Genomic DNA, 26,948 nt, shown 5'->3' on the forward strand with positions numbered 1-26,948 from the left:
TATCAGGCAAAATAGTTCTGCTTTTAGGGTGTTTTTTTTCTTTGATTGCTAGACTTATTTGCTGCTTTACAGTGTTCTAATCCAAGGGAAAGACTAACTGATTTTGCTGGGTTTTTGGCGGGGGAAGGGAGCGACCAAAAGAATATGTTCAAAAAAGCAGCTGCTTTGAACGCATCTCCATTTTCATAAGGCTTCCTGCAGTTCTCCCATTCTACATAATGGTGTGATAATGCGCAGTCTATGCTGCTCGGACGCACAAAAAAGGCTGGCACGATTCATGTTCTGAATGTACGTTGTGACAAATACGCAGAGGAACTGAATGGACCCAGCGATGTGATGCAGTGGATAGTCCAGAGGTTCCTCAAACCCCAAGCATGCAACTGAGTTACCACTATTCCAGCCCTTCCCTTACCCACCCCATGCCCCCTCCCTCCCAATTACCAAGACTAGGGATGCCCATCATGATTTTGTCCTTTTATAAAAGGATATACCTGAGACTCTAAAGAATTTGGCACCTTAGCTGGGAGACTGATGTCTTTTATTTGAGAATATCAAAGTGTCTTATAGAGGCTGAGTTCAGCCTTACAAGCCCTCTGCGAATCAGAGTGGGGTATAGATATCTTACGGAAAAAATAAGTCCAAAGGGCTAAGTGTGCTCAAGAAAATGGGCCAGATAAAAGAACGGCTCATTTTTATATAAATATGTGTTAGTATTCCTAACCCGCTAACCTGAATGTGATGGTGACATGGTGGAGTCTTCAGACAGGAATTGCAGTTTAAAGGACCTGTTCAAACATGCACGTGTTCAGCACTGCCACTCCACAGGTTTGAGCTGCTGAGTTGAAAATACAAAGTGTTCACAGCGTTGTTAACCGTTTTTTCCCTAAGGTCTGCCCAGGATAGACTTCAGCAGCATTGCAGTACCTGGAATGTCAACTCAGCAGCCTCAGCAACCAGCACAGCATCTGCGCTCGTCACCACCTGAAGCACCTTCCTTCCCTCAGGGCTTGGACAATCCAGCACTATTGCGTGACATGTTGCTTGCCAATCCTCACGAGCTGTCCCTGCTGAAAGAACGCAACCCACCTCTGGCAGAGGCCCTGCTCAGTGGAGACCTGGGTAAGCTGGAGCTAGGGGAAGGTTGAGGCTGCAGCTTTGCAACTTCTGCCTGTGCTGGATTCTATTCAGTGGCAGCCTGGGGCATTTCCTCAGCTGGGTGGCTCACAGTGGCCCTAGCAGCTTTAATGATTTCAGTGCTGGTGAGAAGTGTCATCCCTAAAGGCAGAATTACTCTCTTCAGACAACAGAAAAAAGCACTAACAACAGCCCTGCAAGCTTTTCGTCTTTGACCCTGCTCATGTATTTTTCCCGTTAGTCAGAAGGATTGCGTCTGGGGATGAGGTCGGTTCCTGTGACTCATTCAATCCATGGCCTCTTCACTGAGACTCCCAGAAACATACCAATTAGTGCAAACTGTGTTGGTAGGTTGTGCCATGGCCCTCAGCCAGCTAAGACTTGGCCAGAAAGCAAGTCATTTTGAATCCATCCATTGCTATAGTAACAATATTTGATCACTACTGGCATGGACATCAAAAATATAGCAAAGAAAAGGGTAGTCACCTAATCTGACAGTCTCGTGTCACCTGGGGAGCCGGTCAGTGGTGTTTATTCTCATTGTTCTTTAGCAGCACTGCCTTTAAACTGCTCAATTTTTATACGTAACTTTTTGAAAACCTGAAAATGCCTTTGGGTCCTTTCTAAGATAGCAGCGTGCTTGGACTGCAGGGTCGTGGGCATGTGAAAAGGGAGGCGGCAGGAGGTGAAATTCATGGCATCAACTTGCAACACGCTGCAGTGCAGCAGTCTGGCACAAGCCCCAGGCTGTGTTCAGTTGCTACAAATGAGATCCTGGACAGGGATGTGACTTGCCAGAGCGGTCTGTGCAGTGGGGATGCCTGCCACGGTGCACAGTGGGACACTGGGAGAAGGGTTCCCAAAAGGCTTCAAACGCAGCTGCAGTGGCTCAGTTGCAAAAGGGAGAAGCATCCGAGGTTCTCTTGGTGTCCTCTTCCTGAAGGGATACAGAGCCATCTTGAAACTAGAAGGGCAGTGGTGTGGACGCATCCCGTCTTGGCCTGCGTCCATCTCGGTGATCTCAGACTGTGGTAATGCATGTGCCTTCTTGCTGCTGAGTGTCTAATTCAGTGCAAGTCCTTAGCTGTCAGGCTGCTGCAGCAGGAGTAGCACCCACAGGGTGAAGTGTAGACTGTCCTGCCGCACCATGCTGTGGTTAATGAACCCCTGCACTGTTATCTCATGTGATGACAGTGAGCCACCAAAGGCAAGGATAGCCGGTGACAGACAAGGGTGGGTTGCTCTGTGGCTGTCCTCTGATCTCTGTGGATCGCCAGTTTTAGATTCAGGAAACAGGCCTGAGCTTGTGGGAGAAGACTGTGCTGCAGATATGGATTGCCCAGCAGTGGTTGGAGAACTCGGAGATGAGAGAGACCGCTGTGCTGGAACAGTGTGCAGAGGTAGTCCCAAAGGTGAATAGGGAGATGATCCACATGAGGCTTGTCTGTGGCAGTAGCTGTCTGTAAGTGTGGACAGATCTGTTACTGTCATGTGAGGCATGCCCCACTGTAAAAGGTACCGTCCCCTATAGAAGAACAATTCTTAACCAGGGTGCTTTGAGGTGCGAGGAGATGAGCAGGTAAGCGCAGGCTCAGGCTTGTCCCTGCCTACTGATCCCCTACCCCCAGAGCCCAGTCCCTCTGCAAGGAGGTGAGCACTGTAACATATAAATTAGCTTTTGAAATGAGGTGCCACTCAATTGACAGAAGTTATGGAGGGTGCCTCATGTCCAGTGAGGCTGAGAACCACTGATATAGAAGGTGTTGTGTGTCATTTAGCAGCTGCATTGGAGGGAGAGGTGGAAGGCACATTCCCATTCCTTGCTCCTGCTACAAAACCTTGGAGAAATAACTGGGCAGCCTCAAAAAACAAACAAACAGGAAACATTTTTTCCTCCTGATTTCCCCTGCTTGCCAACTATGGGAGATTCACCAACACTAATGCTGGGTAGCTGGAAAAGTGTGTGATACAAGAAGATTCATCAATTCCTGCTCCTTTTCCCTGACTAGGACAGGGAGCTTTGCCTACAGAGCAGAGAGAAACAGCGTGAGCCTCCATGTGCTGATACTCCAGAGCCGTGCCTACCCACTGTTGCCTGTGGCTTTGGAAGCCACCTGCTGCGTACCTTGATAGCATAAAAGAGTGGTTTATCTAAGCAGCTGCAGGATGGCGATTGAATGCGCCTTCAAGCAGCTGGAACCTAGGCAGCGTGTACTTGTTGTGATGCTGGCAGCAGCCCAGGAGGATGGGCCCAGGTTTTTAAGTGCCTGGTGCATCTTGCACAATACTTACGAGGGCAAGGTTGGGTTGGAGAGAGACTGGCACAATAGTTCAAGCACCCAGAGCACTGCTCAGTCTGCATTGGCAGCTGCTGGGGACGGCTTGTGCAAGAGCCTTAAGCACCATACCTTAAAGAAAATGTTTTAATGTGCCTACATGTTTATGGGGCTCTGCAATGAGGAGCCTTTCTCATGGTTATGAATCTGTATACAAGGACATGGCCTGTTTAGTTTCTGAAGAAGTGCTAAGTACCAGGGGTCAAATCGTACAGGTTTGAGGGGTCAGGTGGAAGACACCATGTCCTGAAGTGGAAAAATCATTAGTGTGAACCTGGCTCCTTGGGTTTAATGCTGGGTCAGGCTCTGGGTGCAAAGAAAATAACACCCTCGTTTCTGTGCCAGGCCAGAGCCACTCAGGGCTGGAGCAGCAGGACATCAGCCTGGTGCAGGGGTTTAGAGGGCTCCCAAAAGCTGCTCTTGTCTGTTGGCCACGGAGTAGCTTGCCTGGGACCTCACTGCTTGTATACTTCAGTTCCTAGTACAAGGGGGTCTTGAGAGGTTATAGTCTTCGTTCTGCGTGAACCTTCGTTGGAGCCGGGTGATGCTGGCACAAGGAATAGAGGACTGAACCTAAGTGTATACAGTGTTCATAACAAGGGCCCTGAAGTAGCTCATCTGCCCTTCTTCATCTGGTGAACCCCCCTCCTGCTGTACACTTAGTTCAAAGTCGCTGCAGCACTGTGATCAGAAAGGGTGGGTTTACTGGTCACACTGTTAGAATTTATCATGTTGTGTTGTTACCCAACAATATTTGGGCACAGATCCAGAACTGCTTTCATTACAGGGCCCAAAATACGTGCACTGAAGCTTGCTATGTGACGGTGCTGAGTACATTATAGTGCATCAGAAGGCATCAACTATATAGCTTGTGAGGCCAGGTTAGGGAGATCAAAACATGTCTGGGTTCTTGCTGAGTATATCAGAGTCTTCAAGGCCAGGAACTCCATTTACTGACGTGAAAGCCCTGGTACCGTACATTCAGAACTGCATTGATTTCCAAGACCTATTGGAAATGTAAGGAGTAAAAATTAAGGCTGGGTGCCTGAATATTATGTCACTAAACATATGATCTAACCAACCTAGCAGCAGCTTTTAAATGCAGGTTCCAGCATTTAATGTTAGGAACTCTGATTTTTACATCTTGGCCTCCATTATTTGGTTTTAAAACAGGGTTGATGCGCGAAGCCTGGCCTGAGAGTCTTAGAGTTTTGACTTTGCTCTTGCGCACATTTAATCTCCGGCCCGTTGTCTGTTGGTATCTTTTTGGTGGAACATCCAGTGCTGTTGGCAGGCTGATCAAAAGGCCAGAGCACCATACTGAGAGTTAAGGGATCTGGGTTGTGTTCCTGGCTGTACCAGTGAGGTACTGAGGCTCTGGGTGGACTGCGTAATTTTGCCGCTCAGTTTCCCTATGCATATAAAATAAGTGCAGTGATGCCCCCTTTTAAAAAGTGTTGTGGGATCAATAAGTAATGGGTTGCTGTTTCAGTTAGTGTTCATGTTCAGTTTTTCTTAATTGGAAAACAAATTTTGGCTGAGGATTTTTCTAAGAACTGATGAAGAACTGATGTTCAGGCTGCAAGCTTTGAATACAAATGCTGGATTCGTAATATCTGCTTTAGGTATAGCTTGCTGCTTTAGCAGCTGTTCTTCTAAGAGCTCCCTAAGCAGCTTTTGCCACAGTCAGGCAATGAAAACATGTGTTAATTGCAGCCCTTTGTTTTACCTGTCATGGTGCCTTCACATTTAAAAACTCATTTGCTGGCAAAGGAAAGGTATGCACAGGGTAACTTCAGTTCACTCGGAACCCGACAAGTTTTGGTTGTGTATCTGTATAGTCTGTTGGGCATCAGGCCCATTGTGAAGTACTTCAGTCCTGTTGAATCCCTGCTTAGGGGGGATACTTGAGTGACCAAATGGGCGATCCGAAAGATTCGGTCCATCCTGAGTGGTCTTACAGGTAACCCTGAAATAAAGCCTGATGCTGAAGGCACTGTTGGCTTTGCACTTGTCTGTTGCCTGCTCTTTAAAAAGGCACTTCTACATCAGAAGTTTAACCATGGAGTTTTTTGTTTTTCTAAGAGCAGTTTCCAGGAAAGGATATTTGCACGTCTAACCATTGTCGGTACGTCTGTTTTTGTTATTGCAGAGAAGTTTACCAAGGTGCTTGTGGAGCAGCAGCAGGATCGAGCCCGGCGGGAGCAGGAAAGGATCCGTCTGTTTTCAGCTGACCCTTTTGATCTAGAGGCTCAGGCCAAGATAGAAGAAGATATAAGGTAGCAAACCTAAGCCCAAGGGAGAACTGTTTATGAGACTCTGTTCCAAGTGAAAAAGCAGTTGGGGGTCTAGTTGGAACCAAAAGGGAAGGTGAATGAATCTTTTTCTTCCTCTATTGACTCCCAGTTCTTTTGGTGATGTTAGGTTAATCTGCCCTAACTGTATCAATATGGGTCATTTCCTCTGTGGGAGTTGCAATTCTCTCCCTCCCTCCCCAGTTGTCATCTGTATTTTTTCAGTGTGCTCTTTCTATTGTGAAGTGTGGCTCCATGACCTAGCTAGTAGAGAGGACTTCTGCTTACCCATTTCCATGGAGACCTGGAATTTAACTGCGTAGAATATATTGGTTCTCCTCAAAACTGAGCTCTGGGACTTGTGAACTTAACCCCCGACTCCTCCTGAGTCTCCTGTGTGGCAGTGTCACGTGCTGCTACTGATCTGGCTTCATGGCGGTGGCGGGGGAGGGGGTGGCATTCACTCTGTTTCTCTCTATATGTTGCGCCTGTGGTTGGTTAGAAAATTGAAGCGTGGTCACCATCAGAAAAGTGGTTCTTTAAAAAAGGCAAACCTTGCGACTCCCTCCCTTACACCCACACTTTGTACCACCTTTGAAACGAGGGGGGGAAAGCAAGAAAGCACAAGTGTGGTGGCAGCAATCAAACTGACACTAAATCTCTGCCACTTGCATATGCTGCTTGTTCTTGACTGCCTCAGCCCTGTCTATTGAAAGAGGCTGATTTAGTTTGCTTTGAACTGTCTCATGAGTAATTGAAGCCACGGGAGCCTGGCAGCTGGGCAGCATGCTGTTTTTTCAGGAGTCAGCCCTCAGTTTCCAAGCAGCATTGCTTATTTTTTTTCCCCAGTGATACCGTTTAATAGGTGCATGGTACATCAGTGATTGCCTCCAAAGGGAATTGCAAGCAGCCTTCCCATGGCAGAGGAAAGCTCATCTCAAAGCAGAGGAAGGGCAGGAGAAAAGCTTGGAATATTGCCCCTCTTCCCCCCATACCAGTGCAAAAGGGAAACTCTCTTTTTACAGGCAATCTTTTTATATTCATAGAGGGGCTATTTCAAACAAGATAGCTGCAGATTCCCATCATGCTCAAGGCTGCTTCTGTAGGGACTGAGCTGCATTTGGATTTAGCTTAGCTCTGCATTCCTTTTGTAGCTTTAAATGTATAGAGAGGATGTGTGGCTGTGTTGCTGCATGCACCACACTTTTATTTAACCTTTTCCCATCCTGATGCTTGCAAAAGGCAAGAAAGTTCTGCAGTGTTGTTGGAAGGGTTTTGATACAGTGCTATTGTGTGGACTCTCAGCATTGTATGTAGCTACTGGCAAGACCTTCACCTCATGCCCTTAGTGCTGTGCTGTAGCATGATTAATAAATATGCTGTTTCTTGCCCTCTAGTTCTTTTTGTTAATTTTGTAGTGCCAAGTTTTAGTTGTGAATGGGAAGCAGGCAGTTGCAGGTCTCCCAGGTACTAAATGCAGCTAACAACTTTCTCTGTACTATCTCCTGTTACCTGTGTTAATTGAAGGCACTACAAAGAACAATCTTTCCTTCTTGCTTGGCAGCAACCTGAAAGATCGGGATTAGGCAAGATTGTTTGTAGTGGTCCTTCTGCTCATTAAGCTCTGTTTAACTGATGAAGTTGTCCTTTCACAAGCTGTTCAAAAGTTGGTTTCTCCTAGAGGAGAGTGACAAGTTGACAAGTCTGTTAGTAAACCTTTGGAGAAAGGAAGCTAATAAAGACGTGCATTCTGCTCATGGAAGCCATGATTTCCATGTCTGGTTTTCATTAAATTCAGGCAACAAAATATTGAAGAGAATATGACGATAGCCATGGAAGAGGCCCCAGAGAGCTTTGGCCAAGTGGTGATGCTCTATATCAACTGCAAAGTCAATGGACATCCAGTGAAAGCTTTTGTTGACTCAGGTGACTATTCCCTATTGTAGATATTTCTCTATTATCTCATCCCCCACCCCCTTGGGTTTTTTAAGGGAGATCATGATCTCCCACAGTAAGGCCATTTACATCATTCCCTCCCCGTATGAATGTTACAAGATTTAAAAGAATCCAGTTAAAGTTGGAATTGGCTCTTTTGGTATTATTCCCCTGAACTGAAAATGCATTGGGATTGATTTGGGAGTTAGTGCAATCTAGTGGGTAAAACAAATAACTTGGGAGTGAGAATTTCTAGCTTCTGATCATAATTTTGCTGCTCTCCTCCTACAGCTTTGGACAGTACACTCCACCTATGGGCCTCAGTTTCCCTACCTATGAATTTGCGATTTGCTTTCCTCTGTAGCACAGCTCTTTTCATCCATTGTTCTCAAAATGTAAGCATTCAGGATTATCGTGACTCCATAACAATAAAGACCTTCAGCCATGGATTGTGCATTTATATACAGTCAATAGAAAGCAGTGGTATTGTAAAAAAACAAAACAAACAACCTTTATGCCATGTGATTTCCTGATGCAGCCCTTGGTCCCCCTGAGTGTTAGATTAAACTGTCTGCACTGAAAGTGAGTAAGACTTTCCACTGACCCCTTTGCTGTTTTAACATCACTCATTCCTCTTGTCTCTGGTAGGTGCCCAGATGACCATTATGAGCCAAGCTTGTGCTGAAAGGTGTAACATAATGAGGCTAGTAGACCGGCGGTGGGCAGGAATTGCAAAGGGTGTTGGCACACAGAAAATCATTGGCAGGGTGCACCTTGGTAAGTAATGGCTCAACAGGTCTGTTTCTTTGCACAGTTTGAACTGTCGTGGTCCCTTCATTATTGTGTCTGTCGTTCTGCTCGGCACCAAAGAGTCTGCCTTTGGACTTCAGGGACTGCCGTGAGGAGGGGTCAGAATTCATCACCAACTTGTAGGTGCTATAGCCTTCGTACCCGACATCATTTTTATAATTTGTTCTGAACACCTTAATTCTGGTTGGTCTAGAGTTCCCAGGAAATTCTGAGAAACAATGAATCGGGAATCAAGGTTATTCATGTAAAACAACTTTATTCTTTGCACTTTGGGATCAGGGTGGAGTTAGCAGGCAATGTGAATTGTTCAGGGGAGAATTCCAGGGCAGCTGAATGTTTTGTATACCCTAATGAGGAGAGCACTTTAAGACCTCTCTATTCTTGCACAAGTTTTTTTAAAAATGAGGGAACAGCTGTCCTTGTTTGACCTTTGTTTCACCATTTTAATTCACAGATTTGCACTCTGCTGCAGTGCATGGAGGGTCTTTAGCTGTAGCGTGAGGGGCTAGATGTGCAGTGTGTCTTAGACTGCAAAATCTGGTCAACTCTGAAAATAAGAGGGAAAATATTAGAAAGGATTTGGATTCAGAGTAACCTTGAAAACTGGAGAAGAGATCTGACATTGAAAGAAATTCAGTAAGAGCAAGTGCAGAGTCCTGCATCTGGGTTGTAACAATTGTGTCCACAAATATAAGTAAGGGGACAGCTGGTCATCAGGCCTCACTACTGCAGAAAAGGACCTGGCAGTTGTATGGGATCACAAGCTGAATGAGTCAACACTTTACTCATTACAAAACAAGACCAAATAGCCTGTTGGGTTGTATTAACAGGAGTGTCATCTGCAAGTCGAGAGGAGTGATTCTTTCAGTCTAAACTAGTGAGGCCTCCCCTGGACTGCTCTCTTGGCTCCTCAATAGACAAATGGAGATGTAGACAAATTGGGAAGAATCCCATGGAAAACAACAAAAATGATTAACAGTCTAGGAGACTTGAGAACTGGTTGGAAGAACAGGGATTATTTAGTCTAGAGAAAAGACAAATGGAATTGGAGAAGTCTTCAAATACCTGAAGGGGGTAATAAAATGGATGTTTCTCTGTTCTCTATTGCCACAAGGGACAGGACATGAAATAATGGTCTTAAATTGCAACAATTTAGGTTGAATATTAGAAATAACTTTCTAGCTATAACGTAGTTAAGCGCTGAAATAGATTACCTGGGGAGGCTGGAGAATCTCCATGTTTGGAGTGTGCAGGAGGAGATTAACCAAACACTTGGCTGGAGGTTAGACAAACGCTTGGCTGGTTTAGCCAGGGATGATCTTGCTGTGAGCACAGGGGGTTGGACTGGACGACCTGAGCACCCTTTTAGCTCTGTTCTCTGATTTTGTATCTTTGTGTGGGGGAGCAAATCGCAGACAGCAGAGTCCTTGTGCTGCAGGTCTTGGGCACTTCTTGAGACTGGAGGGTAGTCAATATATAATGTTTGTTTTATTTTCTGTCTGCATTTCAGCTCAGGTTCAGATTGAAGGGGATTTCCTCCCATGCTCTTTCTCGATCCTTGAAGAACAGCCAATGGATATGCTTTTAGGACTGGATATGCTTAAGAGACATCAGGTAACTGAAGCCATTGGTGCTTATTTTGGAATGGCCCCTGGATCTTTCGTGATGAAAAGCACTACGTGCCAGATCGTTGCCATCCTTAGGAATTTTGGAGGACTAGGATATTCTGGAGAAAGATGGCAACAGATGGTTTTTGTATGGTGGCAGGAGAAGCAAACATACCTTGTATAGTTTGTAAGTCCTTTGTGCCTTAAGTTCTTTGCTTTGAAATCTGGTGCCTTCAGAGCTTTGTAACTGAGCAGTTTAAAATGCAGTCACTTGTAGGGCCTTCCCTAACAGCTGGAACAGTTCCTTTGCTTCAATTTAGAAGGGCTGAAGAGTAGTAGAAGCAGCAAATAAGTGCAACTGAAAGAAGTGTTAGGTATGTTGAAGGCATGGGCTGCTCAAATATTTCTGAGCATATGTAGGGTGGTCACTTACTAGGAGTCTGCTCCTCAGCTATTTACTGTAAGCGCGAGTTGTCTCTCTGCATTAGGAAATGTACTGTTTAGCTGGTTGCTCTTATGCCGACTGACTCTTACGCAGGCATTTGGTGTCTTGATTCTTTCGCAGTGTTCCATTGATCTCAAGAAGAATGTCCTAGTGATTGGCACCACTGGCTCGCAGACGCCTTTCCTTCCAGAGGGAGAGCTCCCGGAGTGCGCTAGATTGGCGTATGGGGCAGGGAGAGAGGACATGCGGCCAGATGAGATCGCAGACCAAGAACTGGCAGAAGCGCTACAGAAATCCGTAGAGGAAGCAGGTACCATAGGGAGCCAAATCAGAGAAACTATCTTCATAGTGCTATCAGCAGCATGTGAGGAGCGCTCTCTTCTGTCACCAAATGGCTCCTCATTTTTATTGACTTAGTACACTGAATGTAACATCAATATTAAACCGTGGAGACGTGATCTTTTCTTGCACAGTCTGATTGCTGCACTGTCTTCTTTGGGATATCCAAGTAAAATCTGTCTTCATGAAGATTGCATGCCTGTGGGGTGCTGTGCTGTACTCACAAGCTTGCCTTGTGACTGATTAATAGCTCTTCCCTTTCCTCCCAAAATTGCCTTCTTGGTCTTGAGAAGTGAACAACTGCCTCCACAGTTCATTAACCTTAGTCAGGATTTTAACTAATGATAAAGGACATTTCATTTCTGTTAAGTGAAATTTCAAGTGAAACTTTAGCTATTTTAATTGGTGAGAGGGAATGTGGAATCCAGCCACAGCCTACAAAATATTCTAGGAAAACTATAGTGAGTAGTTACAAAGGCTTCACTTGCTAGATTTGCCCTGCAACCACAGAAGTGCACCATTTATCAAATTGTTTTTAGACATACCTGGTATTGCTTCAGTTTTTCTTCACTGAATGGTGCTGCCCGCTGTCACAATGGAAGTAGAAATATTTTTAGAGGAATTGAATTTCCCTTCTAGCAACTGTGAAAATGTCATCTACTCATTTAAATGAGCAGCTGCATTTTCTGTATTCTAATATAATACATCAGCATTAATAGGGACCATAAAAGGGAAAATAATTGGCTTGTCCAACTTTTGGCTGCTATGCAACTTATAGAGAAGCCTTGCGAGTGCAAAGTCAGGCCCTGTCTAGACTGGAGAATTGGTGAAATAGTCACACTTGGAGAAGGAGGCATAGCTGCAAGCCAGACTGATTAAAGCTTCACTCTTGTTTTCTTACCTCCTCTTCCTTAACTGTCCTGAGGCACCTTCTGAATAAAAGAAATCTAAAAGGCTGTGGACAAACGTAATTTTCAGCTGCTTTAAAAGGGGAGAATAGCTGATGGCATGCACATCAGCTATTATGATGCAATTATTTTGTCTTCCGTAACAAAAGAAGTGAGCTAAATTGAACTGACTAACAATCAGTTACAGGTTAAAAGTTAAAAGAGTTTACTACACTTATACCTGATGAGAGTGTGCAAACGTAATAGTTATGACAGATTATACCACTATCACGTATTACCAGTATAAGTGTTACGTTTGTCCACATCCCAAGGACTCAGAAGCCTCACCCCTTCAGTTAACTTTACCGTTCATAATACTCTTCCATTAGACCTCCAAAATATCCTTTAACAAAATCAAATCAAGGCCAATGAGCCTTTTTCTTCCAGATACATTTAAGGTTAAAAAAAAAAAAAATAGCAGGGAAAAATTCTAGTTATCCCTTTACCCATGACCCTTTAGGCCATTTTTAAGCTTTACAATCTTGCTGAATCTTGCTAAATTTGGTGGCACAAAGGTTATGAGTCATACCATATTTTAAAATACCATCTAACTTTCTAGAGATTTCTTCTTGTTTGGGCTAAAATGCAGTTGCCAGAATTGCTTATTGCACTGCATTTCTCCATTAATCAAGCCCATCCTCATCCTGTAATTTTTGTTATATTCTAAAGAGTAAGAAATCACTGCTTTCTAAAACTGGGTTACTTGTATTAGGGGGCACCATAGAGCTATAATGATTTGCCCCTTGGATCACTTTCCTTCTGTCTGTAGGGACCATCTACATAGGATATTTAAGTGGGTGAAGACATTCTCTGCAGTAAAGCCTGTATTATGAATTGTTAGCTTCAGGGAATCAACAGGAATGGTTACTGCTTCCTTAACTATTTAAGTCAAATATGAATTTGCTTTTTACTGATTTTTAAATTTACAGAAAAGTAGATATGGACACAGACTGTTGCCTGGCATCCAACTTTGCTACTAGCAATCTCTGACAGACTCTTTCACTGATATTACTTGCAAAAAAAAAAAAGTTATAATCTTAATTTATTTTTCACTAGCATTTTTAGAGGCAGGTGAAAGCAAGTTCAGTTTTCAAGGTTTTACCGAACAGGTGGTTTCTTTGCAAAAACTAAAGATGCTCTAAACCTGGGTTTCATTTTATCTGAACCTTGAACTGAAGGACTTCAAATTGAAAAGCTTGTGCTTTTAAAATTAAACCACTGGAGTTGCATGCTAAAAATATGTGAAAATTGTTAGCACCAAAATGCTTTAGAATTCTTTAATACAATTCAAAAAGGCCTAATAGTTAATTATCAAATGTCTCCACTGTTGTGTTGATACCAAGTATAAAAGTTCAGTCCTAAACCAAGGTTGGTGACTTAAGGGGTTTAGAACAGAGCTAGCTAACTCTAGTTTACCCACTGCTTTTGTAAATTCTCTAACACAGGTATGAGTACACAGCTAACTAACTGCGTTACATAACTAAGAAAGGTAGGTCTTGTTTTGAGGATTTTTTTAAATTGAGTCTTAGATATGTCATAAATGTCATAAAGCTCAACCTTACAGGCAATTGTTAGCCATATACTGAGTTGTCAGAATATTAACTTTTGCACCATCTTCCTCCCTTCCAAAATATTAGCTGCATCTAGATGGTACCAAGAAAACCAAGTCATAGAACCTGGAAGAAGAGAGAGAGAATTTAGTTCAGCCACAAGTGACTCAGCTCCCCGCAGAACTACCTGTGCCCTTTTGTAGCTGTTTGTTTGAATTTTCATTGCCTTTTCGTTCATGCTATACTAGACATCTCTGTGTACATCATTAGATAATTAAAGTTCCAATTTAAATACACGTGAATTAGTCCTGAGCCTTATTCAACCCTTTTGGAAAGGTTTGCAGTTGAGCTGACAGATGAGCATCTAACTGCCTGTAAAAAGGCAGATAGGGTCAGGGTGTCATCCTGCTGCTGTCCTATATGTACAGCAATATCAGTTTGTCCCAGATCCTCCTGTCCTCTCCACTACTCTGTGAGGATTTTTTTTCTTTTCTGACAACATGCAGTGGCTTGTCACCTCGGGTCATTTGAACTTCCGGTGATCCAAGATCTTAGTAGACTGACAGAAAAGCTACAGTTGGATTCAACAGTAAGCATAGAGAAATAGTTTATGTAGCGCTTTCCTTGCATCCAGGAAGCCTTTGTATATAGGCAGTGCTGCAACAGATGCAGCACTTATTTTGTCCAGCCTAGGGACAAAAGGGGTGCACTTTATACTGAGGCTAGCACATTCCCATTGTTAGTCGTCTAGTGCTATCAAATAAATCAATAGAACAAATCCTTGTGCCCTGTCTCTTGTGGTATAGTTCCTTGATGGATCATAAGCAAGTGCATTTGGCAGGACATCAGCTACTTTTGCTGTCAAAGTGGCCACAGTGCTCTGATGTATTTGACTGATCAGACCCTTAGTACTGATTCCATGTGAACAAAGTACATTTCCACTGCATCGGAGGACTTTCCTTTTCCCCTTCTAAGAGCTGTGCCCTGCAGCCAGGCGTATGAGCATAGCATAGCAGTTGGAGAGACAGGAATCCCTCCTGTGTTAATCACATTCTGTTCCACTAGCCTTATTGCTCTCCCTACAAAAGCCTGGCAGTCTGGATGTCTGGAGTCTTTATGGATAAACAGGATGGCCCAAGGCATCTGTTCTTATTTTTATCCAGAGGAGCATCCTTTAGAAACTCAGTGCTCTGGCCTGCGGCACATCGCTTGGTCTAAATGGCAAATAATGGAGACAGGTACTTGAGAAGACAAATAAAAAGAAAAGACTTCCTATTACAGTAAACTTCCAGGCAAGTCTCAGTTGCAAGTCACAGGAACGTGGTTAGTCAGCTTTACCCAGTCGTATACAAAAAAAAAAAAAGGAAGAATTTAAATGAAGCAAAATGATTCAGTATGTTACCTCAGTTGCTCTGGCAGGCTTTTAAAGGCCACTGAGTTTTGAGAACTATGCACAGGCAGAAACAACAAATTAGGGTAGCTGGTTGGAAATAGGAAGGTTGGAGAAAGCAGAGTCTAAAGGCGTCTTGTGCCAGGGCACCTACTGGCACGCAGAAGCCATGCTAGCAATTTGGATATCAGCAAAGCCAAATGAACGCAGCCTTTGTTTGTTAAAACGTCTCTGCTGATGAACAGAAACGGTTGTGTGATCAGAAGATCTGCAGTTCGTTATCTCCATCCTCCCTTTCCTGTGTGAAAGTTGCCTTGAGTCATCACACTCTCGGCACTCACACTCTTGTTTGTAGCCCCTTTTTTCAGGGTTTCTCTAGTGCGTTTTATTTTTGGATTTTAAATGACTTGGAACCTTTAACCCTCCCTAACATTGCGAAGCTGATGCCACCATCTGCGTAAGGGCAACAAGCAAACTTGACTTACCAAGGGGTAGAGAATCCAGGAACTGTGATACCATCCTTAATTTTAGCATCAGCTTTCTGGAAAAGTTGCTTCTGTTCATCTCCAACAGTATGCCCAGTGAGCTAGCATACTGCTAAACACATGTATAGTTTCAGCTACGCACTGAACAGAACAAATGTAGATAGCACAGGGCAAGCCTTAACTCGAGTGAAGAGCAGTTCCTTTTTATTATGACCGCAAAACATCTAAATGTATGGACCGTTTATCGGAAAGGCCAGCAGAATTTCTTCTGGAAGGAAGTGAATCCAAGGAGCACCTACTGTTCAGAGCCCTGTCTTGGTGGAAGGTTGGGGGAAGCGGAGAGAAGTTGCAGGACTTATAACCATGCATGTTGTGTGCTTTGAATGCTAATGCAAGTTTGGTGTGTTTGTTTCCTAATCCAAACAGAGCGTCAGAAGCCTTGATGCATGTAGTGTGTGTTTACTGCAGCTGGAGTGGGCCACAGACCAGGTATTTATAGCCATCCGTTTCTGAGCTTTTTCTGCAATCTTCACGCTGCCAGCAACAGGGATTTCCTCACCTTAAGCAGTGCTAGGGAAAGCCCTACGTAATATAAAGGTGTCCGCTCCTTCGCTTTCCCATGTGGAAGAACATTCTGCTGCATGTGATGTAGATGCAACCTATCTGTACTGTGCATTTTTCTCACTTAAATATTTGAATGATTTGCTCACAAAAAGGAGAGACTCAATTGTGTGAGCTTCCCTACCCCACTCTCCAAGTACATTTCATTTCTTACTCCCAGCACCTCTGATGGGTGGAACCCATGCTTTTTTCTGAGCCGAGGTTGCCAGCACCTTGAACTGCAGAGTGCTCTAGGGAAGTGCACAGACCAGGATTAAAATGAGACCCTTCCACTGCTGTTTGCCTGACTTGAATGTGAATCTCTTGAATTGAAACACTACTGTGCTGTTGCACATGCATTACTTCTGGGTTTTTAAAACAAGATGGTAATAGCGAGTCATGTATGCATCTCCCATTGTCACCGATTGATTGGGCCCCATCTGACAAGAAGATAAAAAGAAAAATAAAGAATTAGGGAAATAGTTATATTAAGCTCTCCTTAGCCCAATCAGAGGGGCATGACTTAGCCTGCAATGGCTGCATGTGCAGAGTTAACTAACAAGCAGAGACCAATTTTAAGGACGTCATGTTTTATGAAAGGGTGAGTGGTATATAAACTCTTGCCCTAGCAGTCTATTAATACAAAGCTGTCTCACTAATTTGAAGTGACTTGGACACAGCTAAATTGTGTTCATGCTATTCTGTTACACCTTGAATCTTACCCTCTATCAAAAGAATATTACTATTCAATGCACTGTATTTTAACCACCTGATTCAGAAGTTAATATCTGTTTGCTTTAATGGTACATGGCCTTTTTGTATTGGTGCAACAAGGGCTTCTCGGAGGTCCTTTTGGATTCTGTAATCAAAGCAAAAATAAGCAAGTTGTTAATATATATATCACCATGAAACAGATGTGCTAAAGCTCATTTGACTTGGCTCAGAGGCCAATTAACAGCTGCACACCTCACTCCATAACCACAGATATCATCATTGAATTGGACAGGAAAAATATGGAATGAACGTAAAGAAATGGTGTTTAAAGAGGGTCATATAATTTAGGACCATAATTTAACCTACTTCAAAATTGTTCTCCTTTGATGGAGAGTGGTTACTGAATTCTAAACAGCTTGCTTTTTACCATCATTTTCTCTGAGAAACAGCAACAAATATATTAAGCAGAGGCTATACATAGCTCTCTCATATTTTTCTTCAGTAGTATTTTGGATCTACGGTGATACCCAGGCAAGACCACAGCAGGGTCTTCGTGGATTATGATTCTGAAGACACATAACAGTAGAAATGGAGGGAGCGTTACTGTAAAAAAACCAAAAAAGTTATAAACCTTTCAAAGCTGCACTTACGCTTTCATTTACCATTGAGTTAACATGCAAGCTAAGCCGCCAAAATACTCTGGGCAATTATCCCGTTGAAGTGGATCTGTTTACCTTTTTTCCAGGAGGAGGACTTGAAGGCGGGAGGGTATCTTTAATTTTTTTAAGCTTGCTTCTGTTCTGAAAAGTAACTAAAAAAAAGGGTTATGATGTTTCGTGCTTTTCTCAGACTTAAGATTATATTTGCTTGCTTTACAAGTTTAAATGTCTTTTCTAATTGTGAATATTGCAACTGCTCTGGGGTCTGGACGTCAAGCTAGCTTTCTTTATCTGCCACATATACCAGTTGTATAGCGCCTGTAACTGGAATTTAGTTACCGAATTTGCAGTTATTATTTAATTTACAGAGAGCTTTGGAAGGGCTGTAACATCAAATTGGTTCGCAGTGGCTAACAATATATTCACGAGAGCAACAGTTCAGGTGAACAGTTATTATCACATTGAAATGGCATACAGAACTGAGATGCTTGTATTCCAGAGGTATAGACATGTGAAAATGTACTGGCTCTCATACACTCTATTTCTTCTTCTTTCCGTGTATAGAGAATAGTGATAAAGAAACTACCTCACTGGAAATGCCATCATTACCAACTTCTGATGGATTGAAAAATCCAGTCCATTCTTCAGGACTAAGTTCCAAGATCTGTAATCCCAGAAATCAGTTACTTGACCGCTCTGTCTCTGCCCCTGCTTCAGCTGGCTCACACAAATCTAGCCTAGCAGAGAAAATTGATCCTGGAGCTGTGAAGTCTTTGGAGTCTTCAGCTGAATGCCAGATTACCCCAGAAAAAGACCATTCTCATCTGTTACACAGTCTTGCTGACCATGCTTCTTCAGCAGACAATGACCAGCAGACAGGAGAAGCGGCTTGTCATGGTCCTAATATCTCGTCACAAAATACACTTGAAAAAACCGCTGCTGCTGATAGTCTAAAGGAAAAGAATACGAAAGCACGCAGCCACGATCTGGAATCTCCTCTAGAGGTGACAAGGGAAGACATGCCTGACACCAGTATGTGTGCACAGCAGACAGTTTCAGCGTTACCTCTGCCTTCAGAACAACTGGAATTGAACCAAATGAATGAGCTTCCTTTACATCTGCAGAGATACGAACCAGTAAATGAACGACATCTGGAGAAGCAGAATGAACCAACTGACCCAGAGTATCCTTGTAACATTGGTGGCCTTGAGTTACCTGCTCTGGGGGAGCAGGGCCTTACAAACATTCAGCCAGAATCCCTTGCTGACTCTCTTGCTGAGAAAAGAGGACACGGACTGGAGAAGGTAGGGCTTTCACTTGAGAGAGAAAATGCCCAAATGTCAGCATCCTGTAGCTGTACGCTTACGGAAACCTTCATGGAAATAGACGTAGGTGAGCAGCCTACAACTGAAGTGCGTGGCTTGTCAAGGGAACAGAGTGCCCAAACGGAGAACATTAGTGCATCTGGTCTGAATATCGACTGTCCTTTGATGGAGATGGAATCATCAAAGCAGGAATCTTCTTTGTCTGAACCTTTGAGTAATCCATTTTCCGCTAGTGATTTACTGTCGCCTGAAAGCAACGTTGAAATGACTGGAATGTGTAATGAGTTCTCTAACTCGGTGGCTGAGAAGAGCTCTTCCTCCTCTGGCATTTGTCAACTACACACCGATCCAGCGGCATCCGCAGAAGAGCCATCTTTGTCTTTAGCATCAGCCTTAAAGGAGCTTCATGAACTCTTGATTATAAATTGTAAAGGAGATTCAAAAAGTCTTGCACCAGAAGAGGATGCCTGTCAGCTGGCAAAGGTCCCTGAAGAGCAAGTACAATGGGAGGAGCTTTCTAAAGATGAACATGGAAACGTGGGTCCAGATGGACAGGACCTAAACGGCTCCTTTCATCAGGAGAGGTTTGAACCGATTAACTCTGAAAGGTCAGCTGAGGAACCACCTTGTCCTGATGAAACTGAAAACGTGAGTGTCCAGTTTTTTCATCCCAGCCAGACAGCTGTTGAGAGAGATGCTCTAGAGATACAGACGTCACCAAGTACAAGCGATTCTGTCATTCTGAGCTCAGTTGTGACATCGAATCGAGTACACATGGAGCAGGCAGAAATTGGACCTGAACGGTCATTAAACGACCAACATCCAACCAATCAGACTTTGGCGAAGAATAAATCGTTTCTACCGGAGCTCATGGTGGGTGAAGATGTCCCTCCGAACCTCTTCCCAGGAATGCCCGGAGTAACCGACAGCTCCACAAGTACTGAAGATCTGAGGCCACCCCATCAAATTATAGAGCCACCGCCGCGCCCACCCGTCAGCTATCCAGAACTGAGCTCCATAGTTCCTCCACCGTCCCTTTTTCCTGCTGCTGACATCAATCAGATTCTCTGCGCTGGCTTTACCCTGCAGGAAGCTCTCGAGGCTTTGGAACGAGCTGGTGGAAATGCAGACCTTGCTCTTCTCAGTCTGCTAGCCAAGAATATCCGAGTTCCTACATAGCCATGGAAGGGGTGGCCTGACTGGTCTGTTCTTCTAGAGAATGTACCTGAATGGTAGAGTAACCTGCAAGCAAAATGTTGAGCCAGATTTTTAAACGAGCACCATTTATTTGCAGCCAAAGTCCATTTAGCTTTTCTGTTTCTCTTGTTAAATTTGGGCCTTTTAAAACAAACAAACAAAATGTCTTGGCATTGTGTGGACACAGTAGCTTTTAATTCTCCTTAAGATGATGCATACTGGAATAAAATGTAGTGTTTTTATTTAAATGTACAGTTTTAGAATGATCTTCAATATTATGAAATAAAAAGCAGAAGCCATTGAGAAAACCATCACCCTGTTCAGCAAAAAGCAGATTGGGAAATGAATTGCATGTGCGTGCATCTACAGCCGAAGCATAGCATGTGATGTTACTGAAAGAGATGCGTACAAGCTAGCTATTCGGTATGGTGCAGACTGAAACAGAGCTTGTCACTGAAGCCTTTTGGATTTGTACCAGTTATCACTCTACTGTGCTTTATAACCTGATATTCATCTGTGATGCTGATGAACAACTGTTGCAGCTACTAGAGGTGTATTGATGTCCATAGGGCTCAGGATCCAAAAACCTTTGCGGGGCGGGGGGCATGTAAACTTGCACTTTTTTTGTGCGTTGAAATCTGAAGCCTAGATTGCCAAAATATTTGACGCTATTGGGCCAGTGTGTTAAAGTTTACAGGGAAAATACTGAGTTTGGTGCTACCAAAAATGAGACAAAGCAACTGACCTGAAGTTATCCTCATGGAGGAAGTGGAAAGGAATTATTTTACCTTTTTAGAGGTGTGCCCACCCCATTTTCCCCCATGCAAAAGAAAAAGTCCAGCCTTCTTAAGCAGAACCCTAATAATGAAATTGCTTAACAAAAGAGATTGCATCTGTTGCTGTGACTTGTCTCTACCCCACACCTAGTTTCACCTTAGTACTTACAAAGGAATTTACTGTAACTGTTCAGTGGATGAATTCTCTATGCACTGAGTAGGAACATGTGATTTAAAGGAATGAAGAAATCCGCTTTGCACTAGTTTATCTCCATGCTTGAGAGGGATTGGCCCCTCGACTGTAGAAATGCTAACTGCAAAAAAACCCTTCTTAGTGGCTTGCAGTGTACTAGTTTAGTACCACTTGATAGGCGAGGGCTCCCCAAGTCAAGCGTTCGTTAAGGTGAACTCGAACCTAGAGCACTGATCTGGCTTCTGTATTACAACCATTGTTGCCTTTTGGGAAGCCCTCACCAAGATCTCTGTCTGTGTAGGACCCACTGAGGCTGTGCTGGGGAGCCCCTTAATTGAGGGATAAAATGCTTTCTTGGGCTGAACTGCTCTTTCTGCTTCTCTACAGAGCCTTATCGTATTATTAGGGAGGGGAAAAGGGAAAAGCATGATAAAACCTGTTACCAAATTGTAAGTAGAAACTTTGATTTAGTCCCATTTGCAGATCTCCGTGAAGTGGTAGCTTCATGTAAAATGTAATCTTTAACTTCCTGCTTCAGGCAAAACAAGCTGAAGTCATAAATCCTCCGTGGCTGGACATCCATCTTCTCAACGCGTTTTGTACTTGTTGGGGAGGGAGGGTTTCACAGGGTCTCAGGCCTGTCCATGTTTGTTCTTGCTTAGATTAACTGCATATATGTATTTGGGGCTTTCATGGGAGCTGATTTACAAAAACACGTGTATTCTGTCGGACTGCATAGGCTTCTGTGAATTTCTGATGTCAGTGATGAAAGGTTTGACAGATCTTTTTAGGTACCTAGGTAGTCAGGAAAGCCTTTGGAACAAATAAAAAGCTTTGAGGAATCCTGTGAACAGCTAATAGATTTTTCACTGAATTGTGAGTATGTAACCTAGGCAAAATCAGTTTATTTTAGACTCTGTTTGAGTTGAGATCTTGAAGAAATGCAGGTGTTTCACAATGTTTCCCATGCAGATCATGACAGTAAGTCCCTGATAAAATACTTTGGTATTCTACGTACGGCAAGCATCCCAGAGACCGCAGTACCTCCTGTAGCGTCTCAGGCCATTATTGCAGAACTGTCCTAACAAGTGCTCTAAGGAGACAAGATGCACTGCTATATCCATCGCTACTTGCATCCAATTCACTAGGCTGAAAGCAGCAACTAAGGGCAAAGTTCTTCCGACACAGTGTCCTCAAACTCAAGAGCTAGGTTCTCCTCCTGTGTATGTTCATACAGCCCCATGGTTTTTGAGTGGGGAGCTCCTTGAGGAGGCTGTCAGCTGGTGTAGCTCCACTGAAGACACTGAAGGTCTGCCCTCTTGTGCATATCTAGAAGCTGACTTTGTGCTTTAGCACGCAGATTGATTTACTGCCAGCTCCTTCATATGTCAGACGGGCATCATTCAGTGTTATAATGGCCCTTTCCCTATTCGCATTTTATTTTGTAGAAGCAACTGCTAATAGCTAGATGAAGTGCGGCTGCCTTGCACCAAAACGGTTAAAGGGTCTGATTTAATCTTTTAAGTGGCCACGTTGACTTAGAGATTGCACATGCCGACATTATGCTGTAGAAGCTTTAGAGCATCAGCCAATTTGCTTCAATACTCAGTTTTATGCTTTGTCAAAGCTATTGTAGGTTAAGGGATTTTTTTTTAATGTTTTTTTTTAATTTGTCTTTCTGCGAAAGCTTTTTTTGAGAATAGATGCTAATTAAGACTGTGTTAGAATTTCCTCTGTAGCTTCCTCTAAACTGCTAGAAAAAGACTGATGGCTAGAAACCGTTGAGCTTCAAGCTGTAAAATAACCCTACCAATATTAACTAAGATCAGTCCAAGCCTGGTGATTTAATCTCTGTTACGTGAAACCCTGCTTTGAGTGAGCAATGCTACTGAATTAAAACAGAATGATTTGGGGTCTTTAGAAACAAGATTTGATAACAATGGTAAAATTTCATGTTTTGGAGATTTCAAACGTCTTAAAGGCACGTTGCTCATCTAGTGGAATGTATACGGTTTTCCTTGGATGCTAAGAACTGTTGTACGCTGTTTTATTGTGTAGTAGGTGCTTTCCCTGTTCCCTAGCTCTGTACAGTGTATTGTGTGGAGTCAGATGTTCGATAATAGTGAGAGGAGAGATTGCATATATTTGTCGTCTTCAAAGAGATTTTGTCCCTCCCCCCCTCCCAAAAAACAAAACAAAACACACACACACAACCCCCCCCCCGCAGACTTCCTGTCCCTTAAAAGAAGAGCTCACACTTAATTTACCATGAAGCTGCCTTCCTCTCCAAATTGAGAGGGTAATCATCCAACCTGCCTAAACGAAATGCTATTTGATCTCTTTCTGAAGATTGAAGCATCATATATAGTTAATGCTGCATACCTCCAACAGGAGATATAATGATGGTGATACAGTTGTAAAATCAGAAGCTTATGCTCATATTGAAGTTCATCTGTTGGAAGGTAATGAGGATGGGTGTAGAGAAAAGCCAGTGGGAAAGGTAGAAGTACTTTTTTTGGACTAGATACCAGCCAGAAGTGTCTGGGCACGCTTTGTTGTGACTTGTTTGCTTTTTAATTCACACCAAAAAAACTGAATGTTTTCAAATTGTAATTCAGCACTCATTGGTAGCCTTGGCAGGGGCACCAGCTAGTGAATGAGCCACAAAATCAAAGACTCTTTCCATATTGATTCTGTTTGTATAGTGCCTTACCTCAAAGGGTCTTGAGATTGAGGTTTAACTCAATCATTGCACATAACACCTTGGTGAAAGATGGAACAGTTTACCCTTACTCTGCAAATAAGGGACATGTGGCCCCAAGTGCTGTCTGTCTTTCCAGGATACCAGGAAGTCCCATAGTAGCCTTTGGCAAGTTACTTAACCAGATCTGCTTATGCCATATGTAAAGGGCGAGGGGATATTTCTCCCATTTAGAGGTGTTAACACTGCCAAAGATTGTAAAGCCCCATAGTGTTTTTGGACATAAAATGCTGTGGAAGGGAAGATTAGTAGTGGGTTGGAGGACAAGAAGCTCCCTGGTGGATTTAGGCTCCAGGGCATTTGCCTTTTTCTGATTCTACCTGTTCCTTTCCCTCTTAGTGTGCAACTCCTGCAGAGAGAGGGACTGTGGTATGGATATGCTGGTCTCTGCCTGGCTATCCTTCAGTCTTTGCACTCCATTGTTTCCTCCCCTTTCACCTCTCAGTCCCTGGCTTCTCCTCTCCGATTTGCTGGCTCAAGAGCGTTCTCCAAGGAAGGCTGAATTCAGATCATTACTGCCTCAATTCAGGCAAAAAGGGAGATGGATGTGGTCACTCCCGATCTGAAACCCCAGTGCAGCACCACAGCTGGGTCCGACTTGGGTCATCCAGATGAGAGCAGTGGTGCATCCCTCAACCAGCATCCCCCCTGTCCATTCCTAGTCTAGAGCTTCTTACGTATTTTGCCACAACCCTGTAAATCTGCCAGTTGTCTCAATTTTAACCCCCAGAGCCCCTCTTGCTCCACTTGGAGGAAAACCCTTCAGGAGCTATCTGGGCTCTCCTATCTTGAGCTGAGCTGGGGATATAGCTAGGCCTTGGCACCATGCACAGAGATTTAGCCCAGAGTGCCTGCTTGGTTCCTCAGTAATTGCATAAAATACCTAAGTGATAAATGAGCCTCATGCTAAAGCAGGGCTTTTGCTACTCTTCCAACCTTATACTTGCTTACTCTTTGGCAAAGTAGTCAGGACACTATGACAGTGTGTCTGGGACTACACTCTCACCCAGGAGACCCCTTCCAGCCCTGTGGCCCTACTTCCAGGTGTCTGTGTACGGGACGTGTATCATTTCTGCTATTTATTGGCCCAAATGAATTTCATTTTTCTATGGAACAAAGCAACGATTGAAAGCTGCTTAATACAAATTCCAGTGCCTTTGGAAACCCCCCATGTCCATGGTCGTTGTTCCCTGGTATTTCTGCAGCCCTTCTGCTAGTCTGCTTTTCTTTTACCTTCTGGGATATGTTCTTTAAAATAAAAAGTGGGGGGGAGAATAGAAGAATGGCATTGAAATAATTGTCTCACCCCTTATTTAATGCTGGATGCATAGTGTTATGACATTGAAAGGCTCTAGATCATTTTAGGGGCAAAATAGTAACGCCTCAAGCTGACTTCTGCACAAGAGGATGGTGAAAGGGATATATATGACCAGGGAAAGGCTGGGTGAGGAGAACAGGCCTTTGCCTTACCAGGTAGAGCTGAAGCCATCAGTCTTATGGGCAAGTGATGCTTTTGATCCAGAGTGCTCCTTGCTTACAGGGAGAACGGCTTTAAGACAAAATGGCAGCCCACGAGGCAGGGATCCTTTGGTCACTTCCCTCTAGGTTGGAGCAGGATTTACTAAGATTGTAAAGCCGAGACGCCAACAACCCGCTTGGGTTGCAGAAAAGACTGTCAGCAAATTCATATAGTGAGGACTTTGCCATTCATTAGCAGACGCTTCCAAGAAGCACTGAAACGTCAACCAGTTCGATACTTGCCACCTTTTCATCAGCCCCAAAAGATGTGGCAGTGACCCGTGGTGTGGGTACCTGCCGTTGGGTAGGGTTAAAAGAGGCTGGCGGATCGCTTGCGGGTCCTGCAGCTGCTGTCGCCTTTGCTGAGCTGTCTGCGGGTAGAGGACTTACAGGATCCCAGGCTGTTCTTTGGCATCTCGTAGATGTATTTATTTTGCTTTTCGTCTTAGTCTTTCTCAGTGATTTTAATCTTAGCTCAGAGTAGGGTATATTTAACCTTGCTCATTGAATGCAGAACTTGAATTTTTTTAATTTTAATGTTCTTTTTTCAACTCCCTGCCATTCCCGAGTAGAACAGGCGACAGAACCGGAGAGGTTTGTTTACCAGACTTGGACTTCTTGCCAAATAGCATTTGTAGCTCTACTGGCAATTCAAAGAAAAAAAAAATGGTTAGGGTTTCCCCTGATCGCTGCAATCTAGCGTGGGAAATGTGATTTATTTTGTATATGACATTCCCTTTTAAAACATTAGAAATGCTTTTTTTTCCTGCAGTTTTTTGTACATCTAGCTTAGCCTGTAACCCAGATGTCTAGCAGCTGGGTTTTTATTTGACTGATGCTTTTTTAGCTTAAGAGTTTTCCAAACTCAGTTAAGGAACTTGAGGGACTCAATACTCAGGAACCCTAAAGCTGGTTGCATTTGTGTCATTTATTCTTCTGGGCTGAACACACGGCTGTTCTCGCAGCAGGGTGACTGCGTGGGAGGAGGGGTGGCTTGATCAGGTAAGGGGATGTGGTTCTGCCCTAAGTAATACACACTTGATTCATTATTTTGATTTTTTTTTTTAAATATCGGGGGACTGTTTCTCAAGAAAATTGATGTGTAAAAAAATTTGATATTTAAAAAAATAAACAAATTTTATCATAATGTCGTCTGGTTAGTTTGTTCAATGCACCAATAAATTGTTGGGGTTTTTTGTTCTGAGATTTATCATATCCACTGTCAGCCTCCCTGCTTTAAGTTTTTACCCCTGCTTCCTACCAAAGCACATGTGATTTCCTTGTAAAAAATATTTGTTTTGAACAGTAATGTGATTAATATAAATTTAGAGGGTTAGAAAAATGGTTTATGAATAGCTGGAAATAGTGTAAATATTCTTCCTACTTGGATGTGGCATAATGTCAAACCACGTGTGCAAAGTGTTATGTGCAGATTGGCTTCAGCTTGTTGCACAGACTCTGTGACTGCATCCCTCCACCTCCCTATGCAAATAGCTGATTTCTAATCAGGTGGGAAGACAGTACATTTTGGAAATGTTAATCTTTTCTAAAATCTTTTAAAAACATGTAGATGCATTTAGAAGCTCATCTTTAAAAGGTTGTTTTCATTTGAAGTAAGGGAGAAATCTCATTTTCATATAAAAAAAACAAGAAAATGTACTTAATGTGTGGCTTGTGATGCTTATCCTCTCTTTCCTTCACGTACAATTTTAAGCCTAAAACATTTAAAAAAAACCCGCTCCCTGACCAGTGTGTTACATTCCTGTAAAGGGGATCCGAGTATTCAATATCCAATGGGGGCCTTAGGGTCGTTGGGGCCCTGGGCAAGAGGGTCATTTGGGGCCCCTTAGAGGCTTAATTTTGATGCCCTATAAGCAAATGGGACATTTGCTGCAAAACGTTGGGGTTGGGTTTGCCCTCCCCCAAGGCCACC

At 43.4% G+C, this 26,948-nt stretch overlaps 1 protein-coding gene across 2 annotated transcripts in view; it reads left to right on the forward strand.

Moving 5' to 3' along the window:
• Nucleotides 1-26,162, forward strand: part of LOC149854435 (protein DDI1 homolog 2) — a 35,922-nt gene extending 9,760 nt beyond the window's left edge. The window contains exons 3-10 of one of the 2 annotated variants that reach the window (XM_090023584.1): nt 889-1,119; nt 5,623-5,749; nt 7,563-7,690; nt 8,348-8,476; nt 10,020-10,123; nt 10,682-10,871; nt 15,699-15,761; nt 17,810-17,947. In XM_090023584.1, coding sequence (XP_089879710.1) covers nt 889-1,119; nt 5,623-5,749; nt 7,563-7,690; nt 8,348-8,476; nt 10,020-10,123; nt 10,682-10,871; nt 15,699-15,715 — 926 coding nt within the window. In that variant the 3' untranslated portion in view covers nt 15,716-15,761; nt 17,810-17,947. Of the gene's footprint in view, nt 1-888; nt 1,120-5,622; nt 5,750-7,562; nt 7,691-8,347; nt 8,477-10,019; nt 10,124-10,681; nt 10,872-15,698; nt 15,762-17,809 lie in introns of both variants that reach the window. The other variant, XM_090023583.1, reaches the window with a different exon arrangement.
• The last annotated feature ends 786 nt before the right edge of the window (nt 26,163-26,948 follow it).

Source organism: Crocodylus siamensis, chromosome 12 (genome assembly GCF_052110815.1).
Source record: "Crocodylus siamensis isolate JL-2025a chromosome 12, ASM5211081v1, whole genome shotgun sequence".
NCBI classification, from domain to species: domain Eukaryota; kingdom Metazoa; phylum Chordata; order Crocodylia; family Crocodylidae; genus Crocodylus; species Crocodylus siamensis.